The following is a 16514-nucleotide window of genomic DNA, read 5'->3' as shown; positions in this document are numbered from 1 at the left end:
ATGAATGCTGTGTTGTACGTGTAGCGCCAAATTTTACGTGGTGTCATTACGCCATGTACCTACGTTATAAAGGTATGTACAGTAGCTTTGACATCAGTTTTTAACATCTGTGTTTATTAGGCTACAGATGAAATAAGTTATAATGAACTTCACAGGTTGGTGAAAGTGATGGGGCTTGATGCTCATTTCCAACAAATATTGAGTGTCTTATTCTGGTGACAATTCAGTTTGGTGGAAACACCCCTGGTGGGAAAATGCACCCACCCAAGAAATTGTCAAAAGCCAAAGTCAGTCTCCATCTCCTCTAACCTGTAAGGATTTCTTTCCTATTAATAAGGTAAAATTAACAGCTGTACAGAAAGACTTAGGTTAAGGCCAAATTAGAGGAGAGACTTCTTGATGCAATTAAAGCCTTTTAAATCCGGGAAATAATTAAAGTATTGTTGGATATTATTAATCCTAATCAGACAGTTTTTTTACATGGACAATACATTGGAGAAAATAAGACAAGTACTGGAAACAATAAAACACTGAAAAATTGGGGAAACAAGGCCTGGTATTCGTAGCTGACTTTGAAAAGGCTTTTGATAAAGTACGACAGGAATATATATATATATATATATATATATATGCCTGGAATAGTTACATTTTGGATAATCTCTTTTTCAATGTGTTAAAGTTATGAATAGTAAACCTAGACTTTAAAATAAGGTTGTCCACTGTCGGCATATCTATTTATTATGGCCATCGAAATGTTAGCTATTAAAATCAGATCCAACAATTTATAACAAGGGCCTAGAAATCCAGGGCTTAATTAAAACAAAGGTGTGGTTGTATGCTGATGATTCATGTTTTCTTTTTAATCAACAATTTGGATCCCTCCACAGCCTCATAGATGATCTACTTTTTCTACCGTCTCTAGATTACAACCAAATTATGCTAAAATTACTATATGTATTACTATATGTATTGGATCACTAAAATATATAACTTTTCCATTACCGTACAGTTGACCAATAAAATGGTCTGACGGTGATAAGGACATACTCAATATTCATATCTCGAAAGAAGGAAATCATCTCATTTTCAATACATTTTCATAGAAAGTTAGCAAAAATAGATAAGATCTTGCTACCGTGGAAAGGAAATACCTGTATGTGGAAAAATCACCCCTTTAGTCATATCCCAGTTTACTTATTTGCTTATGGCCTTGCCTACACCTAGCGACTTGTTTTTTAAATTATATGAGCAAAATATTACATTTTATTTGGATTGGTGGGCCCATTTAATTCTGTTAGGCTTATTTTATATAATGAATATGAATTCGGAGGGCAGAAATGATTAAATATTAATGCATTAGACCTCTCACTAAAGGCTTCAGTCATACAAAAGTTGTACTTAAATACGAACTAGCAGATTAGTAAGAATGTCTCACCCCCTGTTCAAGAATGGTCCTTTTCCCTTTAATCAGATTACAACCTCTTTCTTTTGGTTATTTGAAAATGAAATAATCTCCAAAAATATCGATATTTTTAGAACAAGCCATAGAACGTTGGTTGTAATTACTGTTTAATCCACCAGAAAAAAAACATAAATTATTACACCAAATTATTATGGTTAAATTCAAATATACAAATTTATAAAAATAAAAAAAATTTGAAAAAATAAAAAGGTAGAAACTTTAATTTATATCTAGGCAGAGTTGCAAAGAAAAATCCATATCTGACTGGCCAATAACAATAAAATATTATGATGGGCAAGAGAACAGACACTGGACAGAGGAACTCTGCCTAGAAGGCCAGCATCCCAGAGTCGCATCTTCACTGTTGACATTGAGACTGGTGTTTTGCGGGTACTATTTATAATGAATCTGACAGTTGAGGACTTGTTAGACGTCTGTTTCTCAAACTAGACACACTAATGTACTTGTCCTCTTGCTCAGTTGTGCACCGGGGCCTCCCACTCTTTCTATTCTGGTTAAAGCCAGTTTGCGCTGTTCTGTTAAGGGAGTAGTACACAGCGTTGTACGAGATGTTATTTTAAGGGACAAAAAATGTGCTTTTCTTTCAAAAACAAGGATATTTCTAAGTGACCCTTTTGAACGGTAGTGTATGTCAACGAAGCTTAAAGAATTCTTCTCACGTACCTAACTGATTACATTTAAACTAGTCCTTTGTTGAAAGTGTATGTAAATGAATTCATTTCAGTTTCTTATTCTCGTTTATTGCATCTGCCTGTATTTCTGGACAGAGTATAGTCTATGAACTTTACTATGTCTAAGCCTAATTTTGTGTGTGTGGAATGGGACACATTTTTAAATGTTTTATTTTATTTCACCTTTATTTAACCAGGTAGGCTAGTTGAGAACAAGTTCTCATTTGCAACTGCAACCTGGCCAAGATAAAGCATAGCAGTGTGAACAGACAACACAGAGTTACACATGGAGTAATCAATTAACAAGTCATTAACACAGTAGGAAAAAGAGTCTATATACATTGTGTGCAAAAGGAGGAGGTAGGCAAATAATTACAATTTAGCAGATTAACACTGGAGTGAAATATGATCAGATGGTCATGTACAGGTAGAGATATTGGTGTGCAAAAGAGCAGAAAAGTAAATAAAAAATAAACAGTATGGGGATGAGGTAGGTAAAATTGGTTGGGCTATTTACCGATAGACTATGTACAGCTGCAACGATCTGTTAGCTGCTCAAATGAGGTGTTGGCTTTAGGGATGATCAGTGAGATACACCTGCTGGAGCACGTGCTACGGGTGGGTGTTGCCATCGTGACCAGTGAACTGAGATAAGGCGGAGCTTTACCTAGCAGGGACTTGTAGATGACCTGGAGCCAGTGGGTCTGGCGACGAATATGTAGCAAGGGCCAGCCGGAGATGTTTGATATGAGTCTGGAAGTAGAGTTTACAGTCTAGCCAGACACCTAGGTACTTATAGATGTCCACATATTCTAGGTCGGAACCATCCAGGGTTGTGATGCTAGTCGGGTGTGCGGGTGCAGGCTGCGAACGGTTGAAAAGCATGCATTTGGTTTTACTAGCGTTTAAGAGCAGTTGGAGGCCACGGAAGGAGTGATGTATGGCATTGAAGCTCGTTTGGAGGTTTGATAGCACAGTGTCCAAGGACGGGCCGGAGGTATACAGAATGGTGTCGACTGCGTAGAGGTGGATCAGAGAATCGCCCGCAGCAAGAGCAACATCATTGATATATACAGAGAAAAGAGTCGGCCCGAGAATTGAACCCTGTGGCACCCCCATAGAGACTGCCAGATGACCGGAAAGCATGCCCTCCGATTTGACACACTGAACTCTGTCTGCAAAGTAGTTGGTGAACCAGGCAAGGCAGTCATCAGAAAAATCGAGGCTACTGAGTCTGCCGATAAGAATATGGTGATTGACAGAGTCGAAAGCTTTGGCAAGGTCGATGAAGACTGCTGCACAGTACTGTACAGTAATGATTTATACAGCTATGGAATTCATCATGAGATTAAACAAAATTATTCCCACTGTAGTAAATGTAAATCAGATTATAGAATTGTATGATTCTCCCCCTGAAAAAAGCATTGATCAGGTTTTTAATCCCATAAAAACAATCACCACCGCACTGTATAAAGTATTGTCTTTATGGTACAGTATTGTAAAATATTTTTTTATAACTAAACCAAGACAGACCACAGCCTGCCGTTTCCAATCGGAACAAATAAGTAAAATTGGGCAGTACAGGCAAGGAGGTGGGCAGAGCCAAGCATGAGCTTGTGAGATCCTATTGGCACGATCTAGCAGCGTCTGCATATTTCCGCTGGGGAACGCCTCATCTGTGAAAAGTGCATGTGCAATAACTCAATTCGCATTTGCACTCCATCCTAACAAAGCACTTAAAAATAAATCAATTTAGTTCCATCTTCTCCCACTGCCAGACAGTGGGCTTCCTCTCACTATCATATTTGGTAGTGAAGCATTCGCTTGGCGTTTCCACTCACATTTATACATCTGGTGAAATATCTGTCATATTGTTCAATCTCTTGTATTGTAGTGTACAGTTTTGTCATAGTTTAATTTTCTCTTCCTGCTACCTCATCAGTCGAGCAAAGCAGATGAGTGACTCACAACCTGCAGGTGTCCATAGCAACCCCAGGCCTTCTCCACTTTGACTAGCTTTATTAACCGTGTGAGATCGTTAAACTTTCCCCTCAACAGTCAGATGGAAACATTACACTGGGGAGCGCCTTTATCAAAACCCATGAAGATGTTGACGAATACAGTACTGCCTACGCCCGTGTGTGTGTGTGTGTGTGTGTGTGTGTTGCTCAGTATGAGGTGAAACAATAGTAATTTCTCTCTTCCCAGTGGCTCCCTTCGCCTCTCACTTTAGATATAAAACACTACATACACATCATGACCAAAAGTATGTGAGCCCCTGCTTGTCGAACATCTCATTCCAAAATCATGGGCATTAATATGGAGTTGGTCCCCTCCTTTGCTTCTATAACAGCCTCTACTCTCCTGGGAAGGCTTTTCACTAGATGTTGGAACATTGCTGCGGGGACTTGCTCCCATTCAGCCACAAGAGCATTCGTGAGGTTGGGCACTATGCACTATGTTGGGCGATTAGGCCTGGCTCGCAATCGGCGTTCTAATTCATCCCAAAGGTGTTCGATGGGGTTGAGGTCAGTGCTCTGTGCAGGCCAGTCAAGTTCTTCCACACCAATCTCAAAATACCGTTTTCTTTTTCTCCCCAATTTCATGGTATCCAATTGGTTGTTTGTCTTGTCTTATCGCTGCAACTCCCGTACGGACTCGGGAGAGGCAAAGGCCAAGAGCCGTGCGTTCTCCAAAACACGACCCGACCAAGGTGCACTGCTTCTTGACACAATGCCCACTTTAGTTGAAAGCCAGCCGCACCAATGTGTCGGAGTAACACCGTACACCTGGTGACCGTGTCAGCGTGCACTGTGCCCCGCCCGCCATAGTAGTCGCTAGTGTGCGATGGGACAAGGACATCGCTGTCTGCCAAACCCTCCCCTAATCCAGATGTTTCTGGGCCAATTATGCGCCGTCCTATGGGCCCCCCTTTCGCGGCCAACTGTGACAGCCTGGACTCGAACCCAGAATCTCTCACGATGCAGTGCCTTAGACCACTGCGCCACTCGGGAGGCCCTGAAATACAATTTCTGTATGAACCTCGCTTTAGGCACGGGGGTATTGTAAGGGGAAGGGTCATGGTGAAACAACAGAAAAGGGCCTTCCCCAAACTGTTGCCACATCTCGAATGTCATTGTATGCTGTATCGTTAAGATTTCCCTTCACTGGAACCATGAAAAACAGCCCAGATCATTATTCCTCCTCCAACAAACTTTACAGTTGGCACCTCGCATTGGGGCAGGTAGCGTTCTCCTGGCAGCCGCCAACCCCAGATTCGTACGTTGGATTGCCAGATGGTGAAGCGTGATTCATCACTCTAGAGAACGCCGTTCCACTGCTCCAGAGTCCACTGGTGTCAAGCTTTACACCACTCCAGGCGTGTGTGTGGCTGCTCGGTTATGGAAACCCATTTCATGGAGCTCCAGACGAACAGTTATTGTGCCGATGTTGCTTCCAGAGGCAGTTTGGAACTCGGTATTGAGTGTTGCAACAAAGTATACGATTTCTATGCGCTTCAGCACTCGGCGATCCCGTTCTATGAGCTTGCGTGGCCTACCACTTCACGGCTGAGCTGTTGTTGCTCCTAGATGTTTCCACTTAATGGCAGAAATTTTACTGACTGACTTGTTGAAAAGGTGGCATCCTATGACGTTGCTATGTTGAAAGTCACTGAGCTCTTCAGTAAGGCCATTCTACTGCCAATGCATGGCTGTGTATTAAAAATCGAGCACATCTGTCAGTATCGGATGTGCCTGAAAGAGTCTATTTGAAGGGGTGTCCATACATTTGTGTGTGTATATATAGTGTCTTAAAGCTTTTGGCCTAATTGCATACAGCGCTGTAGCAAATGCATTAGCTTAACATGTGAGTGTGTCTAGTGTGACGCTTCAGAGGCTTATGGCATGAAATTCTTCTCTTAGAGATGATGTGTGGGCATCAATTCATCACACCAGCCATGATTTCTAATACAAGTTTCATAAATGGCATGCAGAATTGCGTAGGCTGCCCTAGTTTTCCTAGAATACCATGTAGGCCAGAGCTGCCAAAGCCAGATCAGAGCTGTTTTTGTCTCCTTGTAGCAGAAATTGAGAACTTCCTTCAAGTGGTGAACAAGATATCTTATAGCTACCGCTACTGTACATTGCAGGATGATGGTTTTACTATGGCTAGTCTGGCATGACTGACAGATAAGTGGGGTAAAGTTAATGTCCCAAATTACACCCTATCCCTATATAGTGCACTACTTTTTTTTTACCAGGGCCCATAGGGCTCTGGTCAAAATAAGTGCATTATGTAGGGAATAGGGTGCCATTTGGGACATAACAAATGTAAGGCATTGGCTAACATGTCAGGAAACATCTGTGTCCTCGTTGAATCATATAGTTTTGCCATGTTATCGATATTTAATGGATAAATGAATGGATGTAGCTTGTCATGTTGCCATAAGGCAGTGCTGAGTGTATCTGCAACGCAGAAATGTGAAGCACAGGGTGCCCTTATCTGAGAACAAACATTCTCCATTCTGAACAATCATCAAGGTCAGGCATGTTACATTTGATCATAGGCAACTGCATTGCATTTATTCTACAGAGCTTTTGAAGGAGGAACAGAAAGTTGGACCACATTCTGATGGGTGACAGATTGCCAGACTATACTGAATGGCAAAAATATTCTGTACATGCAAACTTGTATTACTTTGTTCATCTTCAATATCATGGAGTCTATCCCTGGAGAGATTCAGGACAGCTTTGGGACTTCACATAAATTGTTGATTGTTTTTTTGTCATCATGCTGTCCTCTTTCATTAGATACATATTTGTTGTAATAATTGTGGCAAAGAAGGGGGCCGAGTGACACATGGCAGATATGTGGGAGCAGAACTAATAAACGGGCTCTGCCCTCTCACTAAGGGTTGGCCAGATAAGGAACTACAAAGCACAAAATGTCTGACCCAAAAGAGAGAGAGAGAGAGAGAGAGAGAGAGAGAGAAACTACAATCCACAGAAGCAAGGGGAATGCTTGCAAGGTGGGCCCGACCCTCGTATATAAGGGGTCAAGCCACACCAGGAAGAAAGGAGAGCATGGAGCTGTGGACCTGTGAAACTTTGAAAAGAGAAAGTGATAATATATCTGCTGGATTTACTGTGTATGACCTGGACTGTCTGGACTTACCTGTTGTCTGTTTTGGACCCTGATCTATCGAGAACCTGATTTGTGTACCGAACCCTGCAATCCTCGAACACGCCTGCATCCCGGAACGGTCCAGGATGGAGAAACAAACATTCAGGTGCTGTCCTGTTGGAAATAACTCTCTCTGGTGTGATTTTGTGTCGGTTTCCCACTTAATTTGTGTACAAATATTTCCTAATCTTGAAGAGAGTTGTCACATAATGTTTGATAGGAGATCCTATAGCAAGACTACAGCCGCCATTGGAAAGATGACTTGAGAGTACAGTGGAGTATAGTAGGTCTGGTTTGGCCTGAGTTTGGAGTGTGACTGTTTGAGGTTGTGGACAGGTGTCTATTATACTGATAACAAGTTCAAACAGGTGCCATTAATACAGGTAACGAGTGGAGGACAGAGGAGCCTCTTAAAGAAGAAGTTATAGGTCTGTGAGAGCCAGAAATCTTGCTTGTAGGTGACCAAATACTTATTTTCCACCATAATTTGCAAATAAATTCATTAAAAATCCTACAATGTGATTTTCTGGATTTTTTTTTTTCATTTTGTCTGTCATAGTTGAAGTGTACCTATGATGATGAAAATTACAGGCCTCATGTTTTCAAGTGGGAGAATTTGCACAATTGGTGGCTGACTAAATACTTTTCTGCCCCACTGTATCTTCTATAGTCATCATTACAGCTTCTGATTGGAGAAGAGGGAAAACTCCTGCTTTACTACCTCAGTACTGGTTGGCTGGGGAGTTTTTTTTAATGCTGAGGTGTAGAACCGAGGTACTTTGAGTGCACAATGCACATACTGTAGCACTCCAGGACCAGGGTTGGTTGGTTACCACTGCACTGTGTTTGCCCAATATCCTACCAGATGTGAGTTCAACTCCCAGTGTTGCCTTTCATGAGGGCGAGTTATGGAAAGATTTGGAAGGCTGTGTGGAGGTGTTTTGTTTTGCTCTGTCAGAGCATTCCTTTTATTTGTTGACTGTATATAAAGAGCTGTATTAGGGATGATGGATCATGGGTGCTGTCACAACACTCCTCATGGGTGCTGTCACAACACTCCTCATGGGGGCTGTCACAACACTCTCTTCACAACAACACTCATCATGAAGGGTTTGTTTCTGCCTTTCAGGACCATTCCAAACAGCCATACAAGTCCCAGTGCTTTACTCTGCCTGCAGTATGGATGGGTTCCATATTGTTTAAAAAATATTATTTTCAATTTTACCTGTTTGAATGAAACAATTTTAACGTGTAAGAAGTGGGTATTTACTTGTTTACTGAATGCCTTTCTTACTGTAGACTCATTAACCATTAATTTGTTAAAGGTGTGAAAGAGAGAACAAGCTGCAGCTAAGAGTGGGTTAATGTCTGGCAGCTTCCCAGCTAAGTCTGTCTCTCTCGACTGTTGCAGTATGATGGAGGCTGGCTGTGGGGTTGCCGCGGTGATCGGGAATGCTGCCTCAGGACCACAGAGAAAACCAGGAAGTGGTGACGTCCTTGAGGGGTGAGCTACTCTCTCACGCGCCACACTGAACCGGTGCTATGTCAGCTGACCAGGACTCTGCAGATATCACACCCATAAATATAAAGAAGACGTGTTGAGGGTGTGTGTGTGGGTGATTGTACGGGCATGTGTTATGTGTGTGTGAGAGATTGACAGAAAGGAAGAGAGCGATAGCGAGAGGAATTCTAAAGACATTAGAGATGGCTATACTATATCACCCATTGTAAAGGGTTGTGATGACACATGTGATATCTTCTCAATCAACTGTAAATATTCTGCAAAACAACCAGGCCTAGATAGGATAGGATGGCTCTAATTTAATCACAGATCTCCAGCAGATGAGATGAGCTCATTCTTTCAGTGCAAGTGTTCTTGTCCTTATCATCAGCAGATCTCATGTCTGAGCCTAGGAAGGAAGGAGAAGTCTCAAGGATCCACTCTTCTTCATTGTACCTGAGAAAAGTTGGGCTGAAAGGACTTTTCTTCCTCTGCCGAGCACACTGACTCAGATTTCAGCTGCAGGTTTTGTGAGGCAATCCCTGGTGGGCCCAGGATGTGTTTTACTGTATGTCGGCTAGGCTATACTCCTCTCTGGAGCTTTCTGTACCAGTCAGTAGCCATTTGAGACTGTGTGAAGTTATTTGTTACCACCAGAATAACAAGGATGTAAATACCACAGTTTTCTGGGCCGCTAGTGCAATGTCATGATTTGATTTGATCCCCAAACATAATGTGAATACATCGGTCTCTCTCGCTGGCTCCCTCTGGTGGAACCCATGGACATTTTATATTTATTTAAAATATGTCAAATGTAATATATTTATGGATTCGGATTCTTCCTGTCACTCAGTCCTTCCCTCCCTCTGCCTCTGTAGGGCCATGTCACTGTGTATTACACCAGATGAAGACAAGAACCAGCCTGATCCATACAAGAGCACTACTCCAACAGATAAGTCCCCACAAGGGAGCACAATGGCCATGGTACAGTCTTTTATCGCTAGAGGGAGGTCTGATAAGAGCACTGTAACCTGGGAACAGCAGTCTCTTAACTCTACTACTATGTAGTCTTATAGATACTGCTAGTATGGGTTTGACCATCATGTAATTGGTTTATACTTCAGGAATGTTGAGTATCGTGTGTGTTAATTGGCAGATATTGAGTATTGTTTGTTGATTGGCAGGTACGGAATGATGAGCTCACAGAGCTTCCTGTCGAGCCTGAGCCCACCCTGCGTTCCTGCATCAGCACAGCCAGCATGAAGGTCAAAAACGTGAAGAAGTAGGTGCTCCTGTCCCCACGGAAACAGGCTATTATGGGCTGTAAAATGGGCCTCTAAACCAGGGCAGTAAAATAAAGTGCAGTAAATTGATGGGCCGGGCAGAGACCGACTGGTCAACTTGCTATCTCACTCTCTCTATCCACTCTCTTTCACACTACTATCCCCCCTTCTCTTCTTTCTCTGCTCTCTTCTTTCTCTCTTCTGTTTCTCTCCTCTCCTTCTCTCCTCTTTCTTTTTCCCTCTTTTCACTCTCTTGCTCTCTTCTTTTGCTCGCTCCTCCTCTCTTTCTCACTCCTTCGCTCCTCTTTCGCTCTCTCCTTTCGCTCTTTCTCCGCTCTTCTCTCTTCTCCCCCCTTTCACTGTTTTTTCCTTTCTTCTTTCTTCCTTTCTCTTCTCTTTTTCATCTTTCATTCTTTCACTTTCTCGCTCTCCGCTCTTTCTCTCTCCTTTCTCGCTTTTTCTCTCCTTTCTCCTCTCGTTCCTTCTCTCCTCTTTTCTCTGCTCTTTTCTCTTTTCTCTCTTCTCCCCTCTTTCTCTGTTATTTCCTTTCTCTCTTTCTTCTTTCCTTCTCGCTCTCCTTCTCTTTCTCTCTTCTTTCTCTCTCTCTTTTTCTCCGCTCTTTCTCTCCGCTCTCTCTCTCTTCTCTTCTCTCGCGCTATTTCTTTGCTCTCTTTGTTCTTTCTCCTTTTTCTTCTCTCCTTCTTTCCTCTTTTTCTTTTTTCTCTCTGCTCTTTCTTTGTCTCTCTGCTCTTTCTTTGTCTCTCTGCTCTTTCTTTGTCTCTCTGCTCTTTCTTTGTCTCTCTGCTCTTTCTTTCGCTCTCTCTGCACCTCAGTGTATCAGCCAGTAGAATACTGATGAGGTGATGCTGCTGTATTACAGGCTGACATTCCCCAGAGGTCATTTTCCCAGGCTGGCTGAGTGTGCCCACTTCCACTATGAGACCGTTGACTTTGGCACTGTGCAGGTGAGACCCGGCCCAGAACTGAACACTCATACGTTCAATGGAGAACAGAAGTCATTTGTTGCTGGTAGTTTGGTAATTGTGTCCTTGGCTCAAGTTCATGTGTTGCTCAGTGGACATCATGGTGAATTGTTCCACAAAATACCTAATTTCCTTAATGGAACCAAGCCATTGCATCAGCAGTTTGTTCTAATTATTTTAGGTCATCCTGCCCCCCCCCCCCCCATTCCAATTTCCCATATTTGGAATAAGTACAGATGGAATTTAAATTCTCATTCATTATGTACTTAAAGGGATGCGTTGGAATTTTGGCATGCTTGCAGATACCCATAGACTTCCAGTCATTGCACTAATGCTAGTAAGTATTGGCTTGCAAAAATAAAGCTAACTTCCTTCATGCTGGACACAGTGACATAATGTTATCCACTAATTCATCTGACCCTGGGGAAGTAGATAAAGGGCCTCATTGCCAAAATCCCGAAGTATCCCTTTAATTTGTAAGTACAATTGAATAAGTGATACAGCAGTCAGCAACATGGAATCCATGTGTGTGTTAATCCACTAAGTAGCATTCATTCCTCTCTAATCCGCTCAGCTCAGGATAAACCTGTAATCCTCAGTACTAGTTGGATTAAAGTGATGATATCAACCAGAGAAATAGGTTTTCTGGGCAGACAGCGTTACTGTGGGAGCATCCACAGCCGGTCAGTACTACTGTAGTACAGAGCGTGAACTGTGGCAGCTTTCAACTTCCAGGAGGTGGCAGGAGAGAGGAGTTATGTGCATCACTGGAGAATGTAAGAGAACATTTAATTGTTTAAGATGTTGCACCTGTGATATCATCCCATAGCCTCATCAGGTGGTCATTTTAGGATGGCTCTAAGGGTAATTTTTGCTGACACTTTAATTGAAGTTTCATCGCCATTACAGTCAGCACAGATTTCAGATGGTTGAGGGTTTTTTTTGTGTGTGTGCCTGTGGTGATAATTAGAATCAGTTAAGCGGAAGTGGTTACTCACTCATTTGTGAAAGTGTCTGTTTATTGCCTGCATAATTCCTATGTAATTTTGTTGGCTTGCTAGCATCGAGCAGTAGTCATCTACTCATTCGCACACTGATGCTTTTACCACAGTTTCTAAACCCAGAGGTCCAGCATTGCCAGACTTACGGTAAGAAATAGGAAGCAGACACAGCAGACCAGACCGGGGTTTGGAGTTAGAAAAGTAAAAAATTACTCTGAAGTTGGTCATTTTTTCACAATCTAAAGGCACAACCTAGATTTGAGCCAAAATCTTAGTAGCTGAGCATGTTATTACTCCAACCTAGTAAAAGTGACATACTAACACGTTTTAATTTTTGTAAAAAAAAAAACCGTCTTTTAAAAAAAAATCAGTGCCTTTTTATTTGACGGCATGCACATGCACAGTTCAGCGCGAGATGACTGTTAGACCTGATTTACATATTTATGCGCATGAGTTTAGCTAGCCAACCTCGTGGTCACGTCCACTCCCACCTCTCCGGTGTTCAATGCCGCCAGTTTACTAACCACCGGTCCTGGCATCAATTATTACACGCACCTGGCATCAATCATTAAGCGCACCTGCGCTTCATCATGAGGCACACCTGGACTCCATTACCTCACTCATTACCTCCCCTTTATCTGTCACTCCCTTAGGTTCTTTCCCCAGGCATTATTATTTATGTGTTTCATGTCAGTATGCTACTCCTATATTGTATCTTTTTTTGGTGTATTACATTTACCACCTGCTTCTCAACTCCCAGCGTCTACTTTACAGAATACTGCCTCACAAAATGGAAGCAGCAGAAAACCAGAACATCTCCTAGACGGTTGACGAGCAGGGAATACCTACTTCGTCAACACCACGACCAGCTGGTGCAACTGGGGACGGCTATGGAAGAGGTTCTTTGCAGTGTTCAACGTCTTGAACATACCCGAGAAGCGTTGCCTTCAACTAGCGGAAGATACTCTACCATCAGTCGAGCCATCACACCAGCCCATTCAGTAACCCGCCGAGGTCAGCGACGCCTGTTTGTCCTTCCCGGCTAATATGACGGCACCCCATCTAAATGCCGTGGCATCCTACTACAGTGCTCCCTCTATTTCGCACCAGATGAGAGCCCCCACCATCGAGAGGTCAATGGTTGCCAAGGTTATTTCTCTGCTGACTGGGCCGGCGTTGGGATGGGCCACGGCCGTCTGGATTCGTATGAGGGGTTCATGGCTCTGTTCAGTGTTATCTTCGATCATCCACCGGAGTACATAGAGGGGAGTGAGCGGCTACTCCAACTATGGCAGGAGGACCAGACTGCTGCTGAGTACGCGCTCAACTTCCAGACAGTAGCAGCATCCAGCGGATGGAATGAGCCGGCCTTCATACGCTATTCAGAAGAGTACTGTGAGGGAAGGTCCAGACTGGACTGGCCTGTCGAGACGACAACCTCTCCTTGGACTCACTCCTCCAGATGGCCATGCTTCTGGATAACCTACTTCGGGAGCGTCGTCACTCATCGCTTCTCTCCCTCCCTGGCTGTTACACTGTGGTAGAAAGGGCAAAGAGATAGAGGCAAGAGGAAAGAGAGCTGGTGGACCTGCTTTCCTGTCCCATGTGGTTGCACATTGGTTGAGTGTGATGTGGTTGTCCTTTAGCCCAACATCCCGGAGGTATACCAGGACCTGCGGGAGGTATTTTCCAAAACCCACGCCACCGGTCTCCCTCCTCATCGCCCCTGGGACTGTGCCATCGACCTGCTTGCAGGCTCTGTGCCCCTTTGTAGATGCCTCTACCCTCTTTCGGTGGCTGAAACCAAGGCCATCGAGGAGTACATCCATGAGGCGCTCAACAAGGTTTCATCCGTACGTCCACTTCTCCTGCGTCTGCAGGCTTCTTCTTCGTGGCCAATAAGGATGCAGGGTTATGTCCATGTATTGATTACAGAGGAGTGAGTGAGATCACCACCAAGTACCGTTACCCTCACGTTGGTGCCGACAGCCATCGAACAGTTCTACGGGGCCTGGTTCTTTACCAAATTGTATGCACTCCACAGGTCCAATCTCATCCACATCCGGGAGGGGGATGAATGGAAGGCAGCTTTTAGCACGATGTCTAGTCACTATGAGTACTTCGTGATGCCATTTGACTTCTCTCTGTCGGTGTTCTAGGCATTCGTCAACGAGGTGTTCCCGGACATGTTCGGAGGCCAGGTTGTCGTGTATATTGATAACATTCAGGTCTACTCGGCTACCTTGGAGGATCACATCACTCACATCCAAGTAGTTTGTTTGTCAAGGATGAGAAGTGCCAGTTTCATCGGGAGGCCGTCTCCTTTCTAGGCTACCAAATCAGCCCACAAGGAGTGAAGATGGCCGTCAAGAAGGTAGATGCTGTGTGGTCATGCCCAGTCCCAACCACCATAAAGGGGTTACAATGGTTTTTGTGGTTTGCCAACTACTACTGGCGTTTCATCAGGAACTTTAGCTCCATCGCCACTCCTACTGAAGGGACGTTTCACCTCTGCCCCATTGCTCAAACGACCAGATCCCACAATACTCTATGTGGTGGAGGTGGACACTTCATAGGTGGGTGTGGGGGTTGTCGTAATCTACAAAAATGTTACTCTTAATGAAACTGTCCCCTTCAGAGAGGAATTACGACATTGGCAATCAAAAGCTCCTGGCGGTGAAGTTGGCATTAGACACTGGTTGGAGGGCGAGAAGGACCCCTTCATCATCCTCACCGACCATCAGAACCTGGAGTGCATACAGACAGCGAGGAGGCTGTATCCGCGACAAGCAAGGTGGGCCCTTTTTCTTTACGAGATTTGACTCCACACTGACCTATCGCCCAGGTTTAAAGAACACCAAAGCCAATGCCCTGTCCTGTCTTTACGATTTGGGAGAGGGTCCTGTCCAGAATGCACCCATAATCCCTTCCTCTTGAGTCGTAGCCCCCGTGATCTGGGATGTAGATGTGGACATTCACCAGGCTCTGGAGTGGGAGCCCGCACCCACTACCTGTCCTCCTGAGCCCATCTATGTTCCCACAGGGATATGGTATCGGCTGCCGACCTGAGCGCACACAGCTGTTGTCGCTGAACATCCAGGTATTTATCGCACTACTCAATCTATCTCGAGAAATATTGGTGGCTACCTTGGCATGTCAAATCCAGTTCCGTATGTGCTCAAACCAAATCACCCCCCCCCCCGGCATTCTCCTGCAGGGAAACTCCTTCTCGTGCCTCAGCGTTCTTGATCCATTGATTTCAAATCTAATTTTAGGGTTCTGCTGTTTCCTGAAGTCCACGACCATCTCCTTTGTTTTGTTGACGTTGGGTGAGAGGTTATTTTCCTGACACCACACTCCAAGGGCTCTCACCTCCTCCCTGTAGGCTCTCGTCGTTGTTGGTAATCAGGCCTACCACTGCAGTGTTGTCTGCAAACATGATGATTGAGTTGGAAGCGAGCACGAAGTCATGGGTGAACAGGGAGTACAGGAGAGGGCTGAAAACGCACCCTTTTGGGGCCCCAGTGTTGAGGATCAGTGGGGTGGAGATGTTGTTTCCTACCTTCACCACCTGGGGACGGCCCATCAAAGTCCAGGACCCAGTTGCACAGGGCGGGGTCAAGACCCAGGGTATCGAGCTTAATGACGAGTTTGGAGGTTACTATGGTGTTAAATGCTGAGCAGCATTCTTATAGAACAGCATTCTTACATTGGTATTCCTCTTGTCCAGATGGGATAGGGCAGTGTGATGGCGATTGCATCGTCAGTGGAACTTTTGGGGCGTAAGCAAATTTGAGTTGGTCTAGGGTGGAGGTGATATGGTCCTTGACTAGTTTCTCAAAGCATTGCATGATGACAGAAGTGAGTGCAATGGGTCATTTAGATCAGTTACCTTAGCTTTCTTGGGAACAGGAACAATGGTTGCCATCTTGACCCATGTGGGGACAACAGAATGGGATAGGGATTGCTTGAATATGTCCGTAAACATACCAGCCAGCTGGTCTGCACATGCTTTGAGGACGCAGCTAGGGATGCCGTCTGGGCCGACAGCCTTGCGAGGTTTGAAAACATTTAAATGTTTTACTCACATTGGCCACGGAAGAGGAGAGCCCACAGGCTTTGGTAGCAGGCTGTGGCAGTGGCACTTTTGTCCTCAAAGTGCGCAAAGAAGTTTGTTTTAATTTGTCTAGGAGCAAGACATCGGTGTCCGTGACGTGGCTGGTTTTCTTTTTGTAATCAGTGATTGACTGTAGACCCTGCCACATACGTCTCGTGTTTGCGCCGTTGATTTGCGACTACTTTGTCTCTAATCCGATTGGTCAGACCAGATTTCTATTGACCTGAGCACGGGTGTTTCCTGTTTTAGCTTCTGTCTATAGGCTGGGAGCAGCAAAATGGAGTCATGGTC

At 44.2% G+C, this 16514-nt stretch overlaps 1 protein-coding gene across 8 annotated transcripts in view; it reads left to right on the top strand.

Moving 5' to 3' along the window:
- LOC135546479 (rho GTPase-activating protein 32-like) overlaps positions 1-16514 on the top strand; it is a 46571-nt gene that overhangs the window by 8922 nt on the left and 21135 nt on the right. For 2 of the 8 annotated variants that reach the window (XM_064974923.1, XM_064974925.1), the window contains exons 2-5: positions 8750-8842; positions 9718-9823; positions 10024-10121; positions 11003-11087. In XM_064974923.1, coding sequence (XP_064830995.1) covers positions 8751-8842; positions 9718-9823; positions 10024-10121; positions 11003-11087 — 381 coding nt within the window. In that variant the 5' untranslated portion in view covers position 8750. Of the gene's footprint in view, positions 1-8522; positions 8590-8749; positions 8843-9230; positions 9385-9717; positions 9824-10023; positions 10122-11002; positions 11088-16514 lie in introns of those variants that run through there. The other 6 variants (XM_064974924.1, XM_064974930.1, XM_064974927.1 and 3 more) reach the window with 6 other exon arrangements.

The sequence above is a fragment of the Oncorhynchus masou genome, chromosome 9 (assembly GCF_036934945.1).
Source record: "Oncorhynchus masou masou isolate Uvic2021 chromosome 9, UVic_Omas_1.1, whole genome shotgun sequence".
NCBI classification, from domain to species: Eukaryota; Metazoa; Chordata; class Actinopteri; order Salmoniformes; family Salmonidae; genus Oncorhynchus; species Oncorhynchus masou.
Note: the sequence above shows the minus strand (reverse complement) of the source record. Positions and strands in the feature narration are given on the sequence as shown.